The sequence below is a fragment of the Chiloscyllium plagiosum genome, unplaced genomic scaffold, assembly GCF_037043375.1.
Source record: "Chiloscyllium plagiosum isolate Xiang-an unplaced genomic scaffold, Cpla_swu_hap1 HiC_scaffold_7, whole genome shotgun sequence".
Classification (NCBI taxonomy): Eukaryota; Metazoa; Chordata; class Chondrichthyes; order Orectolobiformes; family Hemiscylliidae; genus Chiloscyllium; species Chiloscyllium plagiosum.
In genome coordinates, this window is record NW_028270145.1 from 113,995,590 (window position 1) to 114,019,543 (window position 23,954).

The following is a 23,954-nucleotide window of genomic DNA, read 5'->3' on the forward strand; positions in this document are numbered from 1 at the left end:
CTCAACATTACCTGTCCCTACACCTATCCTTGTGTCATCAAACACTCCCAGGACACGGACAGCACATGATTAGATACAAAATAAAACTCCTCCTCTTTTACACCATAATCCCATAAGAAATAAGAACAGCAGCAGGCCATTCATCACTCATGGCTGATCTGATATTCCTCATAATCACGTTAATCTTTCCCCCTAAACTCCCCAATTGATCAAGAATCTCTCCAACTTAATTATACACTCTGGTTAGTTGTAGGTTAGATTAGTAGTTAGTGGAGTTTTGTTTTTTTCTCTCTCGTATTTTTCTTTTGTTAAATTTTGGTTATTATTTATTTAAGATTTAATTGTATACCAATGCTTATACTTGGGTTATTTTTTATTCTGTAAACTTGTAAAAATGTTAAATTTTCAATAAAAATATCTATAAAAAAAATCTCTCCATCTCAGTCCTAAATATAAGCAAGGACTCTGCCCCCACAGCTCTCTGTGGCAATGAATTCCAAAGACTCCCAACCCTCAGAAGCGATTCCTCCTCATCTCTGTCTCAAGTTGGTGTCACTGTATTCTGAGACAGTGCCCTCTGGTCCTGGACTCTCCCATGGGGAGAACCATCCTCTCAGCATTGGATTCTTAAGGGGCTTGACAGGGTCAATGAGATCACCTCTCATTTCTCTGAACTCCAGCGAGTACAGACCCAAACTTTGCTCATGAGACAAAGCCTTCTTTGAGCTGCCTCAAGTATAATGTCTTTCCTTAAATAAGAGACCAAGCCTGCTCCCAGTGCTCATGAAGTGGTCTGCACAGCACCTTGTACAGTTGCACTAAGACTTCCCTACTCTTATACTCCAACCCAGCACGGTGACTCAGTGGTTGGTACTGCTGCCTCACAACACCAGGGACTTGAGTTCAATTCCACCCTCGAGTGACTGTCTGTGTGGAGTTTGCACATTCACCCAGTGTCTGAGCAAGGTTTCCTCCAGGTGCTCCGGTTTCCTCCCACAGTCCAAAGATATGCAGGTTAACTGGATTGGCCATACTAAATTGCTCATGGTGTCCAGGGATGTCCAGGCTGGGTGGAAATGCAGGGTTACATGAATAGGGTAGGGGCATGAGTCTGAGTGGGATGCTATTCAGAGGGTCGGTGTGGACCTGGGCTGATTGTTCCCACACTGTAGAGATTCTATTCTAGCCACTCTTGAGAGAAGGGCCAACATTCCATGACCCTTCCTGATTATCTGCTGCACGTGTGCGCTCGCTTTCTGCGTTTCTTGCACAGGACCTCAAAGTCCCTTTGTGATGCAGCTTTCTGCAGTTTCTCTCCATTTAAATAATATTGTTCTTTTGTTCTCCCTTCCAAAATGAGCAACTTCACATTTTCTCACATTATATTCCATTTGCTCAGTTACTTAACCTATTAATATTTCTCTGTAAACTGTCTGTATCCGCCTCTCAGCCTGCCTTTGGTCTATTTTTGTGTCTTCTGCAAATTTGGCTACGGTACATTCACTTCCTTCCTCCAAGTCATTTATATATATTGTAAACAGTGGCAGCCCCAGCACTGATCCCTGTGGAACCCTACTGGTCATGGGTCACCAACCTGAAAAGAACCCCCCAGCCCAACTCTCTGTTTTCTGCCCATTAGCCAATTTTAAAATGAAAACACTGTCTCCATGAAATGTTCTCAGCACAGGTACAGCACAAGGTTAGATAGAGTAAAGCTCCCTCTATATAACAAACTACAAACACTCTCACAGATATGGGAAAAAGAAATGTTAATTGGGTAAAAAAAAACAACAGTGTTAACAACACACCATCATATTCATCTCCCGTGTCCAAACTGTTATCATTTCATCTGCATAGAATAAGCCATACAGGGCCAGGGCTGCTACAAAGAGGCATTATCTGAAAGTTGTTTTCTCTTACTCAATATGTAATGCCCATCCATAAGGGTGAAAAGGAGAGGAAGATGATGAACAGATCACAGAGACCAGTTTGTCTCCATCAGTAACAAATTTCCCACAGAGCCTTTGCAAAGACACACAGAACCAGCAAATCTCCCTGACACTCCGTAAGGAATCGTACACTTGCAACTTCTGCTTTGGATGTTTACACAGAAACACACACCATGTTACATTGATCAGTGCAGAATGATGACATGGTAATGGCGGTTTTGTGATGTGTTCCCTCCCACAGCATCAGTTGGGGGAAAAGCACAATTTGCAGGACATCGCAAGATCAGCAAAACAACACTGAGAATACACACAGCATCATTCTCCATCTGACCAATCCATACCGGGCTCTGGAGGAAGCACATGGATTCAATAAACTCTGGTGTACAGTAATGGTGGGGACAGGTCTGTCCCTATATAACCCTGTAGTACAGTAATGGTGGGGACAGGTCTGTCCCTATATAACCCTGTGGTACAGTAATGGTGGGGACAGGTCTGTCCCTGTATAACCCTGTAGTACAGTAATGGTGGGGACAGGTCTGTCCCTATATAACCCTGTGGTACAGTAATGGTGGGGACAGGTCTGTCCCTGTATAACCCTTGGTATACAGTACTGGTAGCGACAGATCATAGAGCCATACAGCATGGAAACTGACCCTTCAGTTCACTCATCTGTGCTGACCAGACATTCCAAGCTGACCTAGTCCCATTTGCCAGCATTTGCAACATATCAGTCTAAACTCTCCCTATTCACGTACCCATTCAGATGCATTGTAAATGTTGTAATTGTACCAGCCTCTACCACTTCCTCTGGCAGCTCGTTCCATATGTGCAGCACTCTATGCGAAAATGTTACCCCTCGGGACCTTTTAAAATCTTTCTCCTCTCACCTTAAAACTATGCCCTCTAGTTTTGGACTCCCCGACCCAAGGGCAAAGACCTTGGTTATTCACCCGATCTAAGTCCCTTATAATTTTATAATCCCCTGTAAGGACACCACACAGAGTCCAATGCTCCAGGGGCTAAAAGCCCTAGCCTATAACTCATAGACTCTAGTGCCAGCAACTTCACTGTAAATCCTCCCTGCATCCTTTCCAGTTTAACAACATCCTTCATACAGCAGGAAAACCAGAACTGTACACAGTATTCCAAAGGCAGCCTCACTATGAAAATATTCCACAGGAAAGTTCTGGTACACCATCCCTGTCTATTGGATTGTTCACTGTTGACTGATCCTGCATTATCAATATTTTCCTCTCCTGTTTGAGCTCTGCCAGGATAGCAGCACAGCTATTGTTCTAAAACTGTGTAACCCTGGGATACAGTACTGGTGGGGACAGGTCTGTCAGTGCATAACACTGGGGTACAGTACTGGTGGGGACAGGTCTGTCAGTGCATAACACTGGGGTACAGTACTGGTGGGGACAGGTCTGTCAGTGCATAACACTGGGATACAGTACTGGTGGGGACAGGTCTGTCAGTGCATAACACTGGGGTACAGTCCTGGTGGGGACAGGTCTGTCACTGTATAACACTGGGGTACAGTCCTGGTGGGGACAGGTCTGTCACTGTATAACACTGGGGTACAGTACTGGTGGGGACAGGTCTGTCAGTGCATAACACTGGGATACAGTACTGGTGGGGACAGGTCTGTCAGTGCATAACACTGGGATACAGTACTGGTGGGGACAGGTCTGTCAGTGCATAACACTGGGATACAGTACTGGTGGGGACAGGTCTGTCAGTGCATAACACTGGGGTACAGTCCTGGTGGGGACAGGTCTGTCACTGTATAACACTGGGGTACAGTCCTGGTGGGGACAGGTCTGTCACTGTATAACACTGGGGTACAGTACAGTTGGGGACAGGTCTGTCAATGGGAATGAGACTTAAACTTCTTCACTATGCTGTAACGTCATCAGTTGACAATATTTCCCAACAGTTGGCAATTGTCATTAACTGGCCTGTGAGTGCATTGCCCTCCAGTGAGCTGTCTCTTCAGTCCCGGTGTGCTACCAGAATCGGTTCATTAAAATGTACAGACAATACAGTGCCCTATGGTTACAGTTCCTTGTAATAACAGTGAAAGCAAAATAGTCTCAGATCTTAGTGGACCCAGATTAGCACCTTCTAATTGCCCTATTGTGTAATTGTGACATGACAGACTACCCAGTAACTGTATACCACTGGGGTACAGTACTGGTGAGGACAGGTCTGTCCCTGTATAACACTGGGGTACAGTACTGGTGGGGATAGGTCTGTCACTGTATAACACTGGGGTACAGTACTGGTAGGGACAGGTCTGTCACTGTATAACACTGAGGTACAGTACTGGTGGGGATAGGTCTGTCATTGTATTACAATGGGATACAGTACCAGTGGGGACAATCTGTCACTGTATAACACTGGGGTACAGTACTGGTGGGGACGGGTCTATCCCTGCATAATAATGGGATACAGTACTGGTGGGGACAGGTCTGTCCCTGTATAACACTGGGGTACAGTACTGGAGGGGACAGGTCTGTCAATGATAAGACTGGGGTACAGTCCTGGTGAGGACAGATCTGTCACTGTATAACACTGGGGTACAGTACTGGTGGAGACAGGTCTGTCCCTGTATAACAATGGGGTACAGTACTGGTGGAGACAGGTCTGTCCCTGTATAACACTGGGGTACAGTACTGGTGGAGACAGGTCTGTCACTGTATAACACTGGGGTACAGTACTGGTGGAGACAGATCTGTCACTGTATAACATTGGGGTACAGTGTTCAGCCAAATTTTACCCATCATCTTCTACCCATTCAGCCGAAGCTGCCTCAGCCTCAGCCCAATCAGCTGCCAAGGCAGCCTTCTGCACCCTTCTGGGAGGTGGCAGGGTGCGGTGGGAAGAAGGGTACAGCAGATCGATGGGAATGAAATTCTCTTCCTGTCGGTCTCCCTCAAAGCCAATCAGCATCCTGACTTGGAAATATGTCACCATTCCTTCAGTGTCGCTGGGTCAGAATCTTGAATTCCCTCCCTAAGGGACACTGCGGGTGAACCTACAGCGCATGGTCAGCAGCAGTTCAAGAAGGCTCCAAGGCAACCGATTCTGGTCTAACCAATGATACCCCTCACCCCATGAATGGTCAAGATCAAGGAGATTCACAGTTGCTCTCCGTCATGACGCACAACTCCCTAATGCTCCGGGAAACCTCTTCAGCAAGTCACTCCAGAATAAGTGACCATGTAGGGAAACCCAGTTCAGAACAACTTCACCTCCAGCCGTGGAGAGGAGGATATTGGCAGGACAGGGGCTGTCAGACAGTGATCAGACCTGCTTCACTGTTCTCCCTCCGGCTGGAGACACTGCGGCCAACACTCACTCCTGAATGTTGCTGCATACCCTCAGACTTGTACCTCCCTGCACTGCATTTACACTTCAGTGTAGAAACCCCATCCCAAAGCACTGCAGCAGGAAATAGGTGAACAGCCAAAAGAGAGGATATTCTGAGGATGTCATCTGAAAGATACTTCTATCAGAAGTTAAAGGAAGATTGACTTCAGAAGAGTAGGAGCACAAATTAGCCATTCGGCCCTTCAAACCAGCTCCACCATTCTATACCACCTCAACACAATCATCCTGCCCTATCCCCATCGTCTTTAATGTGACCAATATCTAGAAATCTACAAAACTTGATTCTACTTAGTACAGTACTGGGCTCCACAGAGAATTCCAAAGATTCACTATTCCCTGAGTGATGAGCTTCTTCCACAGTTCATTCCTAACTGGGCTGTCCTTATCCTGAGGCTGAGCCCCAGCCTGAGGAAACGTCCTTTCTGCATTTTCCCTTTCCAGAATTTTGTAAGTTTCTATGGGAATCACCCCTCATTCCCCTAAACTCTGTCCACTTCAATCAATTTCTCCTCAGTACTACCAGGGTCTGGTGATTCCCTGCTCAACTCTCTCAATAGGAAACAGGCTCTTCCTTAGGCTAGGGAACTTACTTATCTGTTACACATACCACAGGACCTCCCAAAGTGCTGTGCAGTCAATGAAACACTTTGCATGAAATGTAGGAAACAAGAGTGATCAATTTGAGCACAGCAACCTCCCACAAGCAACAAGGTGATAATGATTGAATAACTTGCTTTAGCAATGTTGGTTGAGGGATGAATATTTGTGCAGGACATGGGAGAAATTCCCTATTTTTCTCTGGAATAGTGGGCACAGAATCTTCTCTGACCATTTAGCACTTCACCTGACAGTGCAGCACTCCCTCAGTACTGACACCGGGTGGGCAGTATGTGGATACGGACTGTCACTCCAATTAAACATGAAGCCAACCAGCACTGTGAAAGATGTGGTAGTTCAAAATAGGATTGCACTCGACACTTTTTATTTACAAAAACAGTTCAGATAATGCCGAGGTAACAGACTTGATGCTGAATACCAAGTGATGATGATCAGCAAGTCACAACGACCAGAGGACCCTGTGTGTACCTCAGACTGGGCAGAGGGCAGATTTGACAACCTCCATGCTCCCTGGACTAACACTGCCAGCCCCTCACAACCATTCACATTACTGCAGAGCCCTCCCCTTCACCAGCTGCCCAGGGGCAGTGCCCACGACCTAGGCGTAAGGGCACAAGTACAGACACGAGGCTGCAAACAGAAGAGACCAGGCGAGCGGGCAGATGTGCATTTTGGAAAGAGGAGCAGTTTCTGGCGGGGAGGCGGGCCCTGAATTCTGTAGCGGTGCCGAGGCTTCCCCCCCCCTTCCCCCAGCAGCGGACTCAAAAACACTGACACACCCACCAAGCAAGTTCCACTCAACACAAACATCCGCTCTCCCTTCAACGGGGGGGGGAGGGAGGCGTACACACACAAAAACAACACAATCCTACCTGATCAACCTCACCCAGAGCGACACTATTCCAAATGTTGACATTTAAAAATAAACAAGGCTCCCGGGGGCCGGAGGCAATCTGCCTTCTCCTGCCCGGGGTGAGGACTGGTTTCACGGGGCGACGTTTCTCTGCCTCCCTTTACTCTGGGGGGGGGGGCGAGAAAAAGGGGAGGGAGAACAGACAGGATGAACAACATCTTCAACAGACACAGGGCTAGACTTCTCCCCCTCCCTCCCCTGTTGTTTTGCCGTTGATCCACACCCCCCCCCCTCCAAAAAAAAACGAGCGAAAGAATGCAAAACCACATGAAATTACAATTCGGAAAGGAAGGGGAGACTCAAAGTCCGTCAAGGGCTGGCAGGAGAGGGATCGATACAATGTTGCGGTTGAGTTTGTTACAAAGTTTCTCTGTTTAAACCACAACAATAGGGGAGGAGATACAATGTAACTCACATCGATACAATGTTACAGAATTGTTACCTTTCTCTCGCAGCGGCGTTCTCAGCTCTTCTTTGCTGACTTGTGTGATTATAGACATATTGTCCATCAGTCTTTTTTTTTGCAAATACAAAATCTCTCCCCCTTCCCCCCCCCCTCTCTCTTTTTAAAAAAATGCTTCTATATATTTTTGTTTAAAATGGAGGAGGGGAGGGGGGGGAAAGGAAAGAGAGAGGGAGGGGGAGTTCAGGAGCTCAATCTCAACATGGAAACCTTTTCCTCGTCAGTTTCGAAGCACGAAACTAACAAGCATCGTCAGGCTCGGTTTCAAGGCGGCCCGCCGCACAGGGACTCAGCCTGTAACAGGCAGCCGCTTCTCCAAGCGTAAGGCTCGGCTCACAGCGTCCTGAAGGCGGCGGAGTGAGTCCGTCCGTCCTCCCTTCCTTCCTCTCCTCACTACCGCGTCTCTGAGGTTCGCCTTCCCCAAACTCCGTTTTCTTTGCGACTGTGTGTGTTTTAAAAAACAACAAAAAAAGTTTCAAACCCTTCAACGCACACTCTGCTGCCCCCCCCCGAGGTTGTTTTGATGGGAGTTGATGTAGATGCGTGGGGGGGGAGCCTGGAAACAGCAGCGCTGGAGCCCCAGGGTTAGGGACCGTCTCCAAAGCGCATTCGCCTGCTCGAAGCAGCGAATTGTTTTCCCTGACAGTAATCGTAGGAGAGAAGGCAGACCAGTGTTTAGACTTTAGAGGGAGGTATACATTTGAAAAAAAATAAAATCATGAAGGATCACAAAGACCATGTACTCTCTCTCTCTCTCTCTCACACACACACACACCACCCCGCCCCCCTCCCTTCCTGGATCCATATTCTTCTTTTTTACAAATATTTCCTGTTTCTCACTGAGTTCCAGTTCTCTAGTGGATTTGAGCAGACAGTGCACCCCTTGACGGAGTGTTGCACTGTCAGACATGCCCTCCCTGGCAGATGAAATACTTGATTTGAGGTTATGATTCGCCCCTCAGGGTGGGTCTGAGAGGTCCACCAGCCCAAATCACAGCAGAGCAGAGGAACTATCTCCTGCATCACTATGAGGCCTTCAGTCAATACAATTAAACCCAAATTATCTGGTAACTGTAGGATTTTGCTGTGTACAGATTGGATTTTGTGGGTGGCACTGGCTGGGTCAGCATTTATTGCCTGTACCTAGTTGCCCCTTGGGAAGGTGGGGGTGAGCTACCTGCTTGAACCACTGCAGTCCATGTGCTGTGGATTGACCCAAAATGCCCTTAGTGAGGGAATTCCAGGATTTTGATCCAGTGACACTGAAGGAATGGCAATATATTTCCAAGTCAGGATGGTGAGAGGTTTGGAGGGTAACTTGCAGGGAGTGGGGTTCCCATGTATCTGCTGACCTTGTCCTTCTAGATGGGTTTGGAAGGTGCAGTCAATGTGAACGGCTGGACACTCCCAGTGCAGTCACAGATGCTGTTGTTTGAAGGCAATATTGAACTAATGTCCCATTTGCTCTCTCAGGTGATTGACAGAGACCCCTTAGCCACTAATTTGAAGAGAAGGGGGTTCTTCCCCAATTACCTGACCAATATTTATCCCCCAATCAACATTACTATAATATGGATGATTGGGTCATTCCTGTTTTTGGGAGGTTGCTGTGCACATTTGGTCACTAGGATTTGTATCTTACAAAGTGATTAACCCTGGCAAGATATGGAGGCATTCTCAAGGCTGTTCCCAGGTATGGAGGGGCTGTCTTCATTGAAATGTAAAATAATAAGAGATGACTTTATTGAAACATATAAAGGAGCTTTTATTATTTCACAGGATGTGGATGTCATGGCTGGACCAGCATTTATGGCCCATCCTTAATAGCCAAGAAAGCAGTTAAGAGTTAATGATATTGCTGTGGGTCTGGAGTCTGGAGTCACATTTGGCCAGACCAGGTATGGATAGCAGATTTCTTTCCCTAAAGAGGATTCGTGAACCAGATGGGTTTTCCCCCTCTGATGATTGACAACAGTTTCATACTTATCATTGGACTCTTAATTCCAGATTCCTTTTTATATTGAATTCAAATTCCATCATCTGTGATGGCAGCATTCAAACCCATGTCCCCAGTCTTGCTGTATTAATACTAAATTTTAAAAAAATGAAAGATGCTGTATATCAGAAACAAAAACAGAAATTGCAGGAAAAGCTCAACAGATCTGGCAGCATCTGTGGGAGAAACCAGAGTTAACATTTTGGGTCACAGAGATGTACAGCATGGAAACAGACCCTTCGGTCCAACCCGTCCATACTGACCAGATATCCCAACCCAATCTAGTCCCACCTACCAGCTCCCGGCCCATAAACCTCCAAACCCTTCCTATTCATATACCCAGATTCCTGCTCCTCGAATGCTGTCTGAACTGCTGTGCTTTTCCAGCACCACTCTAGTCTAGAATCTGGTTTCCATCATCTGCAGTCCTTGTTTTTACCTATTCATATACCCATTCAATTGCCTCTTAAATGTTGCAATTGTACCAGCCTCCACCACTTCCTCTGGCAGCTCATTACATACATGTACCACCCTCTGCATGAAAAAGTTGCCCCTTTGGTCTCTTGACCCAAAACGTCAACTCTGATTTCCGGATGAATAGTCTAGCAACAATACCATTAGGCCATGGTTTCCTGCTAGGGTAAATATCAAAAGGTTGTTTCCTTTTCCTTTTCTGGGACAGTCTAGTATCAGAGAGCATAATCGCAGAATAAGGGGTCACCCATTTAAGGCAGAAATGTGGAAATATTTATTCTCTCAGGGGGTAGTGAATCTAATAAATACTTCACTACGGAGGGCTGTCAGGACTGGGCCATTGTATATTCGGGGCTGAAATGGACAGATTTGTAATCTGGTATTGAATCAAGGGTTGTGAAGAAAAGACAGGAAAAGGGAGTTGAGGATGTTCAGGTCAGACATGATCTCATTGAATGGCAGAGTCAGCCTGATGGGCTGAATGGGCTACTTCTGCTTTCATGTCTTATGGATCACAGTTTTATTTATTGTATTCTTAAAAGGCCTAATTTGACTCAAGGAGACTTTAAAAATAAATTAATCTTGTTGTGGTCTGGAATGCATTGTCTGCAAGTGAAGAGGAAACAGTCAAAAAGAGTTTTGGCTGTATTAGCAAATAGCGAGTTTTGAGAAGATTTGTATTAGCAAATATCTCCAATCAATAAATTAAGGGTTCTTGTGGCACAGTGGTAGTGCCTCGACCAGGAGATCCTGGGTTCAGGTCCCACCTGCTATATAGGTGTATCATAACATCTCTGAACAGATGGATTAGAAAACATCTACAATGGATAAATAAGCAATTAAACTTTACTTTTATTATATAATAGGATGCAGACATTAGCAAACCAGATAAGTTTTAATGAGACAAAAACAGAGCTGGAAAAGCTCAGCAAGTCTGGCAGCACCTGTAGAGAGAAATTGGAGTTAATGTTTTGGTCAAATGACCCTTCCTCAGAACTTTAGTCTGAGTCTTTTTGTCTCTGATTTACAGCATCTGCAGGTTTTTTTCCAGTTTTTATTAGGTTTTAATGAGAATGATTTCAATTACTGAGATGAACTATTTTAGGTATTTCTGAATTAACCTGGTCAGGGATGTTATTACACACCTCTGGAGCAAGTGGGACTTGAGCCCAGGCCTCCTAGCTCAGATGTAGGGACTCAACCACTGCCCTACAAAGCCCTAAAGAAGAGGCTTTTTTAAATATTAAATTAGTTCCAGATTTTGTTAATTGACTTGAGATTCCATCAGCTGCAGTGGTGGGATTCGAGCCTGTGTCCCTGGAGCTTTAAAACAAAAGCAAAATACTGTGGATGCTGGAAATCAGAAACAAACAGAGAATGCTGGAGAAACTCAGCAGTTCTAGCCATGTCTGTGGAGAGAGAAACAGAGTGAAAGTTTTGAGTCCCATAACCCCAAAATTGGAGGTATAGTGGACAGCAAAGAAGATTTATCTCAGAGTACAACAGGATCTTAATCAGAAAGGCCAATGGGCAGAGGAGTGGCAGATGGAATTTAATTCAGATAAAAATGCGAGGTGCTGCATTTTGGAAATGCAAATCAGAGCAGGACTTATACACTTAATGGTAAGATCCTGGGCAGTGTTGCTGAAAAAGAGAACTTGGAATGCAGGTTCATTGTTCCTTGAAAAGGGTGTCGCTGGTAGATAGGATAGTGAAGAAGGCGTTTAGTATGCTCTCCTTTATTGGTCAGTGCATCAACTATAGGAGTTAGGAAGTCATATTGCAGTTGTATAGGACATTGGTTAGGCCACTTTTGGAATACCTGTATTGTGTGCAATTCTGGTCTCCCTACTTTTGGAAGGATGTTATCGAGTCATAGGGTCATAGAGATGTACAGCATGGAAACAGACCCTTCGGTCCAACCCGACCATGCCAACCAGATATTCCAACCCAATCTAGTCCCACCTGCCAGCACCAAGCCCATATCCCTCCAGTGTGCAGTTCTGGTCTCCAAATTTTGAGGAAAGACATTCTGGCTATTGAGGGAGTGAGCGTAGGTTCACAAGGTCAATTCCTGGAATGGTGGGATTACCTTACACTGAAAGACTGGAGCGACTGGGCTTGTATACCCTTGAGTTTAGAAGACTGAGAGGGGATCTGATTGAGACATTTAAGATTATTAAAGGATTGGACACTCTGGAGGCAGGAAACATGTTTCCGCTGATGGGTGAGTGCCGAACCAGAGGACACAGCTTAAAAATACGGGGTAGACCATTTAGGACAGAGATGAGGAGAAACTTCTTCACCCAGAGAGTGGTGGCTGTGTGGAATGCTCTGCCCCAGAGGGCAGTGGAGGCCCAGTCTCTGGATTCATTTAAGAAAGAGTTGGATAGAGCTCTCAAAGATAATGGAATCAAGGGTTATAGAGATAAGGCAGGAACAGGATACTGGTTAAGGATGATCAGCCATGATCATATTGAATGGTTGTGCAGGCTCGAAGGGCAGAATGGCCTACTCCTGCACCTATTGTCTATTGTCAAACCCTTCCTATTCATATACCCATCCAAATGCCTCTTAAATATTGCAATTGTACCAGCCTCCACCACATCCTCTGGCAGCTCATTCCATACCCATACTACCCTCTGTGAAAAAGATGCCCCTTAGGTCTCTTTTACATCTTTCCCCTCTCACCCTAAACCTATGCCCTCTAGTTCTGGACTCCCCAACCCTGGGGAAAAGACTTTGCCTATTTACCCTATCCATGCCCCTCATGATTTTGTAAACCTCTAAGTTCACCCCTCAGCCTTTGACGGTCCAGGGAAAACAGCCCCGGCCTATTCAGCCTCTCCCTATAGCTCAAATCCTCCAACCCTGGCAACATCCTTGTAACTCTTTACTGAACTTTTTCAAGTTTCACAACACCTTTCCGATAGGAAGGAGACCAGAATTGTACGCAATACTCCAACAGTGGCCTAACCAATGTCCTGTACAGCTGCAACATGACCTCCCAACTCCTGTACTCAATACTCTGACCAATAAACAAAAGCATACCAAACACCACCTTCACTATCCTATCTACCTGCGACTCCACCTTCAAGGAGCTATGAACCTGCACTCCAAGATCTCTTTGTTCAGCAATACTCCCCAGGACCTTACCATTAAGTGGAGAAGTCCTGCTAAAGTTTGCTTTCCCAAAATACAGCATTTCACATTTATCTGATTTAAACTCCATCAGTCTTCTGGTCACAGGCCTCCAGTCTGAAAAACAACCCTCCACCACCACCACCTTCTGTCTTCTACCTTTGAGCCAGTTCTGTATCTAAATGGCTAGTTCTCCCTGTATTCCATGAGATCTAACCTTGCTAATCAGTCTCCCATGGGGAACCTGTTGAACGTCTTACTGAAGTCCATATGGATCACATCTACTGCTCTGCCCTCATCAATTCTCATTGTTCCTTCTTCAAAAAACCCAATCAAGTTTGTGAGACATGATTTCCCACGCACAAAGCCATGTTGATTATTCCTAATCAGTCCTTGCCTTTCCAAATACAGGTACATCCTGTCCCTCAGGATTCCCCCCAATAACTTGCCCACCACCGAGGTCAGGCTCACCAGTCTGTAGTTCCCTGGCTTGTCCTTACCACCCTTCTTAAACAGTGGCACCACGTTAGCCAACCTCCAGTCTTCCGGCACCTCACCTGTGACTCTCAATGATACAAATATCTCAGCAAGAAGCCGAGCAATCACTTCCATAGCTTCCCACAGAGTTCTAGGTTACACCTGATCAGGTCCTGGAGATTTATCCACCTTTATGCATTTCAAGACATCCATCACTTCTTGTGAACTTGAAAGGGTTCAGCAAAGGGTTGGAGGGTTTGAGCTACAGGGAGAGGTTGAATAGGGTGGGATTGCTTTCCCCGGAGCATTGGAGGCTGAGGGGTGACCTTAGAGGTTTATAAAATCATGAGGGGCATGGATAGGATAAGTAGACAAGGTCTTTTGGCTGGGATAGGAGAGTCCAGAACTAGAGGGCATAGTTTTAGGGTGAGAGGAGAATGATTTAAAAGGGACCTAAGGGGCAACGTTTTCACGCAGTGAGTGGTGCGTGTATGGAATGAGCTGCCAGAGGAAGTGGTGGAGGCTGGTACAATTACAACATTTAAAAAGCATCTGGATGGGTATATGGATATGAAAGGTTTGGAGGGATATGGGGTAAAAATAATGACTGCAGATGCTGGAAACCAGATTCTGGATCAGTGGTGCTGGAAGAGCACAGCAATTCAGGCAGCATCCGACGAGCAGCAAAATCGACGTTTCAGGCAAAAGCCTTTCATCAGGAATCCTGATGAAGGGCTTTTGCCCGAAACATCAATTTTGCTGCTTGTCAGATGCTGCCTGAATTGGAGGGATATGGGCCAAGTGCTGGCAAATGGGACCAGAATAGTTTAAAATATCTGTTCGGCATGGATGAGTTGGACCTAAGGGTCTGTTTCCGCGCTGTATGTTTCTATGACTCTACGACCCTTTGTCAGAATTCTGGAAGAGTATGGTGCATCTTGACATGCTCTGAAAGTGCTGGCTAATTTGTGCACTAATGACAATAAATCTGTTAAACCATTTGAAAAAAGAGGTGATGGCCTAGTGGTATTAATGCTGGAGTATTAACCTGTGGTTCTGGGTTCAAATCCTGCTGTGACATTTAATGGCATTTGAATTTAATAAATATCTGGAATTAAGGCTGTATAAAGAGTTAATCTAATGATAAACATAAAATGATTGTTGAGGGGAAACCTCCATCTGAGTCACTAATGTCCTTTAGGGAAGGAAATCTGCCATCCATACCTGGTCTGGCCTACACGTAACTCCAGACCCACAGTCACTGATTGGCTCTTAAACCCCATGCCCCCCTGGTCAAGTAGGGCTGGCTAGTAATCAATGGTCTAGCTGGTGATGCCTGGATCTTATGGATGAACTAAAGAAAAGGGATTCTTGTGGTACAGTTGTAGTGTCCCTACCTCTGGGCCAGAGTACCATGGTTCAAGCCTTATTCGCTGATAGGGAATCTGTGGAACTCATTGCTGCAGAGGCCAAGTCATTGAGTGTATTTAAGACAGAATTTGATAAGTTCTTGATTAGTAAGGGGATGGAGGATTACAGTCATAAGGCAGGAGAATGGGGTTGAGAAGCATATCAGCCAGGGTTGAAAGGTGGAGTAGACTCAGTGAACTATTCTGCTCTTATATCTTATTGCCACTACAGAGTGTGTCATAATGTGCCTGAACAGGTTGGTTAAAATATTCATAATTCGGTATCTGGCTTGGGTCACATTACCAGCAACAGGGGGACAGAGAGAGAGATAGCCTACGTGTGGTATTGTCACATCACAGACCTAATGAAGCTGAAAGTTTAACTTCATTCTCTCCACAAGTGCTGCCTAACCTATGGAGTTTCTCCAGCACTTCCTGTTTTTAATTAAGATTTCCAGCATTTTATATTAGATCATAAGAACTAGGAGCAAGAGGCCACTCAACCCCTTGAGCCTTCTCTGCTATTTAATACAATCATAGCTAACCTTACCTCAGCCTCACCCACACTTTCCTGCCCACTCCCCATAACTCTTCCATCATTACTAGTTAAAAATCTGTCTGTCCTCCTTAAATTTACATGACTGTCTACATCTACCGCACTTGGGGAGTGAATTCCCCAGATTCACAACCATTTTGAGAGAAGAAATTTCTCCTCATCTCTGTTTAAAATTAGCTTGCTCTCTGTCCATGGATGCTGTCTGACCCACTGTGATTTCCAGAATTTGCTGTTTTCAGAACCGATTCCAGCATCTGCACGAATGTGCTCTTACCTGGGGTATTGGATGGTTATTTGACTAGAGGTTGTTTGCAGGGGATATGAGGGAGAGCCATTTTGCAAAGGGGGTCATGATCCTCGTTTGCAGAGGTGCAGTGGGCCAAATGGCTTCCAGTTGCACCGTAACTAGTCTGTAATTCTTTAACACTTCAAGGAACACTGTTGCTGTTCATTTCCAGAATAGCTGTTGTTTTGTCTCACATTGAGCCACGCTCCCTAACTTCCAATCTATGGAATGCTCATTGGTTGACACATGGTCTCTTAAAGCACCACCGATCAGGCAGTTCCACGTTCATCAATTCGTTGGAAAACAGCGAGCGTTTCTGTTCAGACAAAAAGCAGGGCATTGAAGTAAACCTGGGGGTGTTTGTGGAGAGAGAGAGAGAGAAAGATGGAAATGCAGGGATAACTGGGAAACAGACCGAGGTTAATCCCTGCAGCACTGGACAGGGGAGCAAGGTAAAAGCAGGAATCCCTACTTCTAAACACGATCAGATTTGAAAGCCCGTCACAACCACAAACACCTGCATTGATGTAGCACCTTTTAACGTCAGACCCAGGTTTATTCTTGCAGCACTGGGCAGGGCAGCGAGGTAAAAGCAGATTTCTGCGTCTGAGCACGATCAGATTGGAATGCCCGTGACAACAACAAATAGTTGCATTAATGTAGCGCCGTTTAACGTCAGATCCAGGTTTATTCTTGCAACACTGGACAGTGGAGCTGGGTAAATGCAAATTTGTGCTTCTGATCACGATGAGATTGGAATGCCCCTCACAACAACAAACACCTGCATTGATCTGGCGCCGTTAACGCCATTCTTTTAAAAAAAAACAACTCCAGGCACGCAATCAGGCAAGCAAAATGATGATATTTAAGGTAGGTGATGAAAAGCATAGTCGAAGTGGTCAGTTTTTAAGACGAGTTGTAAAGGAGAGGTTCAGGGAGGGAACTTCAGAGTTCAGCGTCATGGAAGTTGAAGATAAATCGGGTAAAAAAAACAATCAGGGTTGGAGGAGCACACACCCAGCTAGGAGGGTTGTGGGACTGGAGGGGGAGGGGTGAGGCCATGGAGCTGTTTGAAAACAAGGAATTTTAAACCCCTGTAATTACAACCTCCCGCCAGTGAAAGCACTGTCGCACCACTGCTGACAGGACGTCATTGCACGTGACAAATTTACACAACCTTCCCATTTTCCACGTAGTTAAAATCACACAATATTAGAATGTAGTCCCTACAGGTTCTTATGGAAGTACTAATTTTCAAAGCGCTGCTCCTTCGTCAGGGAGCTAAGTGGGGCAGGATCATAAGACACAGAATTTATAGTAAAAGGTTACAGTGTCATATAACTGATACAATAAATTGAACAAATCTAGATTGTTAGGTTGGTTCAAAAATGGAATCAGTTGTATGACACTATGATCTTTTGTTATAAATTGTGTTTTATGATCCTGCCCCACTAGCTCCCTGACAAAGGAGCAGCGCTTCAAAAGCTAGTGCTTCCAATTAAACCTGTTGGACTACAGCCTAATGTTGTGTGATTTTTATCTTTGTCCACTCCAGTCCAACACCAGCACCCCCATATTTTTGACGTAAATAGTGCAGTTTATATTTTCAATTTACAACCAATGACTTTGTATGCTGAACCACTGTCTAAAAGCAGAAGATGCAGCAATCAATAATGCAGAGCAAGATCATTCAAGCAGCATTGGCCAGATAATCCTTTTTAGTTTTATTATTCTTTACACTCTCATGGGATGCGAATGCTGCTGATAATTGTTGTCCATCCTGAATTGAGTTTGAACTGCATGGTTTTCTGGACAATTTCAAAGGACAGTTAAGAGTTAACCACGTTGCTAAGGGTCTGGAGTCACATACAGACCAGACCAGGTAAGGGTGGCAGATTTCCTTCCCTGAAGGACATGAATGAACCTTTATAGGATTTTGCCACAATCAACTTTCATTTCAAAGGGAGTGGAATATAAAAGTAAGGATGTTTTACTATAATTATACAAGGCTGTGTCAGACTAGAGCTGGAATACAGTGAACAGTTCTGGGCCCCTTACATTGGGGGCTGTCCAGAGAAGGTCCACTCGGCTGATGCTGGAGATGGAGGGACTGTCATATGAGGAGAGGTTGAGTCGGTTAGGTCTGTACTCAATGGCATTTAGAACAACGAGAGACAGCCTTCTTGAAACATTCAGGATTTTTAGGGGACTTGACAGGAGATGCAGAAAGGCTGTATTCCTTTGAAGGAGAGTCTAGGACCAGAGGGCATCATTTCAGAAGAAGGATTTCAGCCCAAATCATTACCCTTCCTGCTCCTCGGATGCTGTCTGACCTGCTGTGCTCTTCCAGCTTCATGTCTACTCACTTGGGCATAATCTCAGAACAGGGGGTCGTATTTAAGACAGAGATGAGGAAGAATTTCTGCTCTGAGGGGAGTGGATCTGTGGAATTCTTTACCACAGAGGGCTGTCAAGACTGAGTCACTAAGTACATTCAAAGCTGAGAGAGACAGATTTGTAATCTGGAAGGGAAACAAGGAATATGAGCAAAAGGCAGGCAGTAGGGAATTATCAGATCAGCCACAATCTCATTGAATGGTGAAGCAGACTTGATAGGCTGAATGGCCAACATCTGCTCCTCTGTCTTGTGATAATTTCAAGCTCACCATTACTGATAATAGCTTTATATTCACAGTTTGTTAATTCAGTTTATTGCTGTTATGGTACTTGAACCCATGTCCAAAGAACATTAGCCTTGGCCTCTGAATTAATAGTAAGTTTTGTCATAGCCCCAGGTCATAACCTGAGGTTACCCATAGACATATTGAGGTTTTAATTCCAATGTTACAAGTGTACTGCTATAGTCAGACAAATACCGTGGAGAGAGAGAGAGTGCCTGGAAGGTCAGACCTAATGAGGTGTGAAAGAAGCTTCAAGGCAATGGGTGTAAAAGGGAGAAGTATGCAACAAACCGACTTGAAATCTCCTGGGTGATATCCTGACCTGTGAACATGATGGGAGAAAACACAGCAGCCTGGAACAAGAGAGATGTGCTGTAACTTCCCTATTCAAAAACACAGAAGGACAAGGGCTAAAAGCCAATTCAATCTCAGTCTGTGTGCGCGAGTAGAAATATGTCGGTTAGTTTACGAAAATATTCATGTGTACCAGCCCTTCTTCAAGCACTTGTGTGCTGTGAAGGTCACTGAGTTGGCACAGTTTCATCAAAGGGTGAGGTTGGGGGGGGGGTCATGTCTGACAAATCTGTTAGAATTCTTTGAGGAGGCAATGAACAAGTCAGACAAGGGAAAGCCAGTGGACGTGATCTATTTGGATTTCTAGAAGGCTTTTGACAAGGTGCTGCATAGGAGGCTGCTAATTAAGATAACAGCCTATGGTGTTAGGGTCAAAGTACTGGCATGGATAGAGGATTAGCTGACTGACTGACAGAAGACAGGGAGGGGGATAAAGGGGTCTTTTTCAGGATGGCATCCGGTGACTAGTGGAGTTCTGCAGGGGTCAGTGTTGAGACTGCAATTATTCACATTATACATTAATGATCTGGACAAAGGAAGTGAGAGCCTTGTCGCTAAGTTTGCAGATGACACAAAGGTAGGTGGAGGGACAGAGAGTGTTGAGGAAGTGGGGAGGCTGAGGAGAACTTGAACAGCTAGGAGAGTGGGCAAAGAAGTGACAGATGAAATGCAACGTGGGAAAGTATAAGGTTATATACTTTGGTAGGAGGAATAGAGGCTTCGGCTGTTTTCTAAGTGGGAAAGGGCTTCAAACCTCTGAAGCACTGAGGGTCCTGGGAGTCCTCGTTCAGGATTCTCTTCAGGTTAACATGCAGGTTCAGCTGGTAATTAGGAAGACAAATGCAATGTTAACATTAATTTCAAGAGGGCTAGAATGGAAGCAGAGATATAATGCTGAGGTTGTATAAGGCTCTGGTCAGACAGTATTTGGAATATCATGTTCCCTGTATCTAAGGAAGGATGTGCTGGTCTTGAAGGGGATCCAGGGAGGTTTGGGGTCATAATATTCTTTAATTAATTCCATCAACTCTTGAAAGGTTTTAGAATCTGGTGCCTCAGGGAAAGTTAGGTTCCAAATAACCAAAAAAGCCACGGGATCACAAGCTGTCAGGAGAATTCCTCATTGCTTTCCATCGCCCCTATGTCATTTACCTGGAAAAAGTGTTGCATTCTTTCCACAGGCTGGGCCCAGCCAAACTTCATAAATAATGGCATGATGCCGGAAATGCTGACCCTCAACTCAAAATGATTGTTGCAAGTGAATCTCTTCAGAGGCGTGTTTTTCTCTTGTCACCACCGAAATGACTCCACAAAGGACCGTATCCCATCACCAGATAATCCTTTATTTACACATACATTTGTACATGACACTGAGCCAGCTCTCAGACTGAACAGAACCTCTGACACTCCTGTTTATGTGGTATTTTATTAAACAATACAGTTTACAAAATAATTAACATTGACAGCTGTATACAGAGAAACAGCAATTTTACAAGGGAGAGAGGCAGCAAAGCCAAGCCCTGAACCCCACCGTTCAACTTTTCAGGGAAATGACGACACACATACTCTGTTTTGTTCTATGTTCTATTTTCTTATAACCTCAAATCCTGACCCTCCTCTTTATTTTTTTTATTTTTTTTTCTTTTTTTTTTCTTTTCTTAACCCCCACACTACCACCTAACTGCGGTAGTGCTTATTTTTTTCCCCAGCACCCATGGTGTGTGTGTGTGCAGGTGTGAGACACAGTGAGAGACACACAGTGCACGAATCTTTATTCAATTTCCACCACCAGGAAGATAGGAAAACACCCGGGTGGCCAGTGACAAGCAGTGCTCTTAACAAAAGGGCAATGCTGTGTGATCAAACAGTGAAGGGGAGGGCAGGGATTAAATCAAAATAGAGTTGGAGGGGACCCTCCTGTTTATTTTTTTGTCTTTTCTGTTTTTTTTTAAACATTGATTTTCCCTGCTCCTCAGATGCTGCCTGACCTGAGGTTTTAGATTAGATTAGATTCCCTACAGTGTGGAAACAGGCCCTTCGGCCCAACAAGTGCACACCGACCCTCCGAAGAGTAACCCACCCAGACTCATTTCCCTCTGACTAATGCACCTAACACTATGGGCATTTACCATGGCCAATCCACCTGACCTGCACATCTTTGGAGTGTGTGCGGAAACCGGAGCACCCGGAGGAAACCCACGCAGACACAGGGAGAATGTGCAAACTCCACACACAGTCACCCGAGGCTGGAATCGAACCTGGGTCCCTGGTGCTGTAAGGCTGCAGTGCTAACCACTGAGCCACCGTACTGCCCCCCTCCTGTTTATTTTTTTTCTTCTTTTTTTCTTTTTTTCTTTTTTTTAAAATAATTTAACCCCCACACTACCACCTAAGTGCGGTAGTGCTTATTTTTTCCCCAGCACCCATGGTGTGTGTGTGTGCAGGGGTGAGACACAGTGAAAGACACAAAGTGCACAAATCTTTATTCAATTTCCACCACCACCCCTCCTGTTTGTTTATTTATTTATTTATTTATTTTTTCTAAGTGCGGTAGTGAGGCTCCTGTTTTTTTTTTAGACTCAGCAAGCCCCCGCCCCTCCCACCTTACTCCTGTTTATTTTTTTTTCTTTCTTTTCCCCCCACACTGCCGCCTAACTGCGGTAGTGCTTTTTTTTTCCCCAGCACCCATGGCACTCCTGTTTTTTTTTCCTTTTAACCCCCACACTACCACCTAAGTGCGGTAGTGCTTATTTTACCCCAGCACCCATGGTGTGTGTGTGTGCAGGTGTGAGACACAGTGAAAGACACAAAGTGCATGAATCTTTATTCAAATTCCACCACCAGGAAGATAGGAAAACACCCGGGTGGCTACACTCTTGTTTGTTTTTTTTTATATACGTGTGAGACACAGTGAAAGACAAAGTGCACGAATCTTTATTCAATTTCCACCACCACCCCTCCTGTTTATCCTTTTTTTCTTTTCTCCCCTCCTGTTTATTTTTTTTTGTGACAAACACTGCCCTTCACATCAAAGGGCAGTGCTGTGTGATCAAAACAGTGAGGGGGAGGGTAGGGACTAAATCAAAATAGTGTTGGAGGGAGAAATAATGCACTCCACTCCCTGCGGCGCCCACCTCTCCCTGAACAACTCCAGGGTGTTGGTGGACACCGCGTGCTCCTTCTCCAAGGACACCCGGGCTCTAACTCCTGTTTGTGTTTTTTTTTAGAATCTCCTGTTTATTTTTTTTCTAATCTCCTGTTTTTTTCTTTTTTTTTTCTATTTTTTCTCCCCAGCACCATGGTGTGTGTGTGCAGGTGTGAGACACAGTGAAAGACACAAAGTGCACGAATCTTTATTCAAATTCCACCACCAGGAAGATAGGAAAACACCCGGGTGGCCAGTGACAAACACTGCCCTTCACATCAAAGGGCAGTGCTGTGTGATCAAAACAGTGAGCCACAGATGTTTGTTTATTTTTTTTTCTTTGTGGGCCCAGGAGCAGGGTCCCTGTTTTATTTTTTATTTTTTTTTTCTCTTTTTTCCCCGCACTACCACCTCAGTGCGGTAGTGCTTATTTTATCCCCAGCACCAATGGTGTGTGTGTATACGTGTGAGACACAGTGAAAGACACAAAGTGCACAAATCTTTATTCAAATTCCACCACCAGGAAGATAGGAAAACACCCGGGTGGCTACACTCTTGTTTGTTTTTTTTGTATACGTGTGAGACACAGTGAAAGACAAAGTGCACGAATCTTTATTCAATTTCCACCACCTCCCCTCCTGTTTATCTTTTTTTCTCTTTTCTCCCCTCCTGTTTATTTATTTTTTTTTTAACAAAAACAGTTTACAACAAACAGTTACATTTACAGCTGCATACAAGAGACAGCAATTTTACAAGGGAGAGGAGCGGCAAAGCCAGGCCCCAAACCCTACCATTCAAACAGTTTACAGGGACATGAGGACAAACCTCAAATCCCAGTTTCACATAAAGATATAAAGAGACAACAGCAGTGACAGTTGTACATTAGACAGTACTGTTACATATAAAAGTGCAGACAATACAGACCCAGCAAGCCCCCATCCCTCCCACCTTCCAACCACTCTAAGGCAGCCCGCCCCTACCCACCTTCCGGTTCTCGGTCCACCCCATGCCCCTTCCAGTTCAGTCCGCCCTCCTGTTTATTTATATTTTATTAAACAAATTACAAACAAACAGTTTACAAAAAACATTTACAGCTGTACATAAGAGACAGCAATGTTACAAGGGAGAGGAGCAGCAAAGCTAGGCCCCAAACCCTACCATTCAACCATTTTACAGGGAGATGAGGACAAACCTCAAATCCCAGTTCCACTTATGGCAAGACAGTGACAATGACATTTGTACATTAGACAGTACTGTTACATACAAAAGTGCAGACAATACAGACCCAGCAAGCCCCCATCCCTCCCACCTTCCGACCACTCTAAGGCAGCCCGCCCCTACCCACCTTCCGGTTCTCGGTCCACCCCATGCCCCTTCCAGTTCAGTCCGCCCTCCTGTTTATATTTTATTTTATTAAACAAGTTACAAAACAGTTTATAAAAAACATTGACAGCTGTACACAAAAGACAGCAGTTTTACAAGGGAGGGGAGCAGCAAAGCTAGGCCCCGAACCCTACCGTTCAACCATTTTACAGGGAGAGGAGGACAAACCTCAAATCCCAGTTCCACGTGTGACAAGACAGTGACAATGACATTTATACATTAGACAATACCGTTACATACAAAAGTGCAGACAATACAGACCCAGCAAGCCCCCGCCCCTCCCACCTCCCTCCTGTTTTTTTTTTTTTTTTTTTTTTTTTTTTTTTTTTTTTTTGCAGTCAGGACGGCCTACCCACCTTCCGGCTTCACTAACCACCCTCAGCACCTTTCGACCACCTCTGGGGCAGCCCACCCCGGTACCTGCCCGGGGTGACAGCGAATCCCTATTTATATATATATATATATTTTTTTAACCCCCACACTACCGCCTAAGTGCGGTAGTACTCCTGTTTATTTATTTTTTTTTTCCCTTAAACTGAGGAGACGCTGAATCTCCTGTTTATATTATTTTTTTCCCTAGAATGAGGAGACCTCCTGAATCTCCTGTTTATATTTTTTTTTGCAAAAAACATTGACAGCTGTACACAAAAGACAGCTCCCTCCTGTTTATATCTGTTAACCAGGGCTCCCTGATTGGACCAGGTTAAAAGCCC

General features: G+C 45.0%; 1 protein-coding gene across 1 annotated transcript in view; it reads right to left on the reverse strand.

Moving 5' to 3' along the window:
* Positions 1-7,856, reverse strand: part of LOC122547779 (carboxy-terminal domain RNA polymerase II polypeptide A small phosphatase 1-like) — a 42,715-nt gene extending 34,859 nt beyond the window's left edge. Inside the window, exon 1 of the mRNA XM_087989393.1 lies at positions 7,319-7,856. Within this exon, the coding sequence (XP_087845519.1) occupies positions 7,319-7,385 (67 nt within the window). The 5' untranslated portion in view covers positions 7,386-7,856. The remainder of the gene's footprint in view (positions 1-7,318) is intronic.
* Between the last annotated feature and the right edge of the window lie 16,098 nt (positions 7,857-23,954).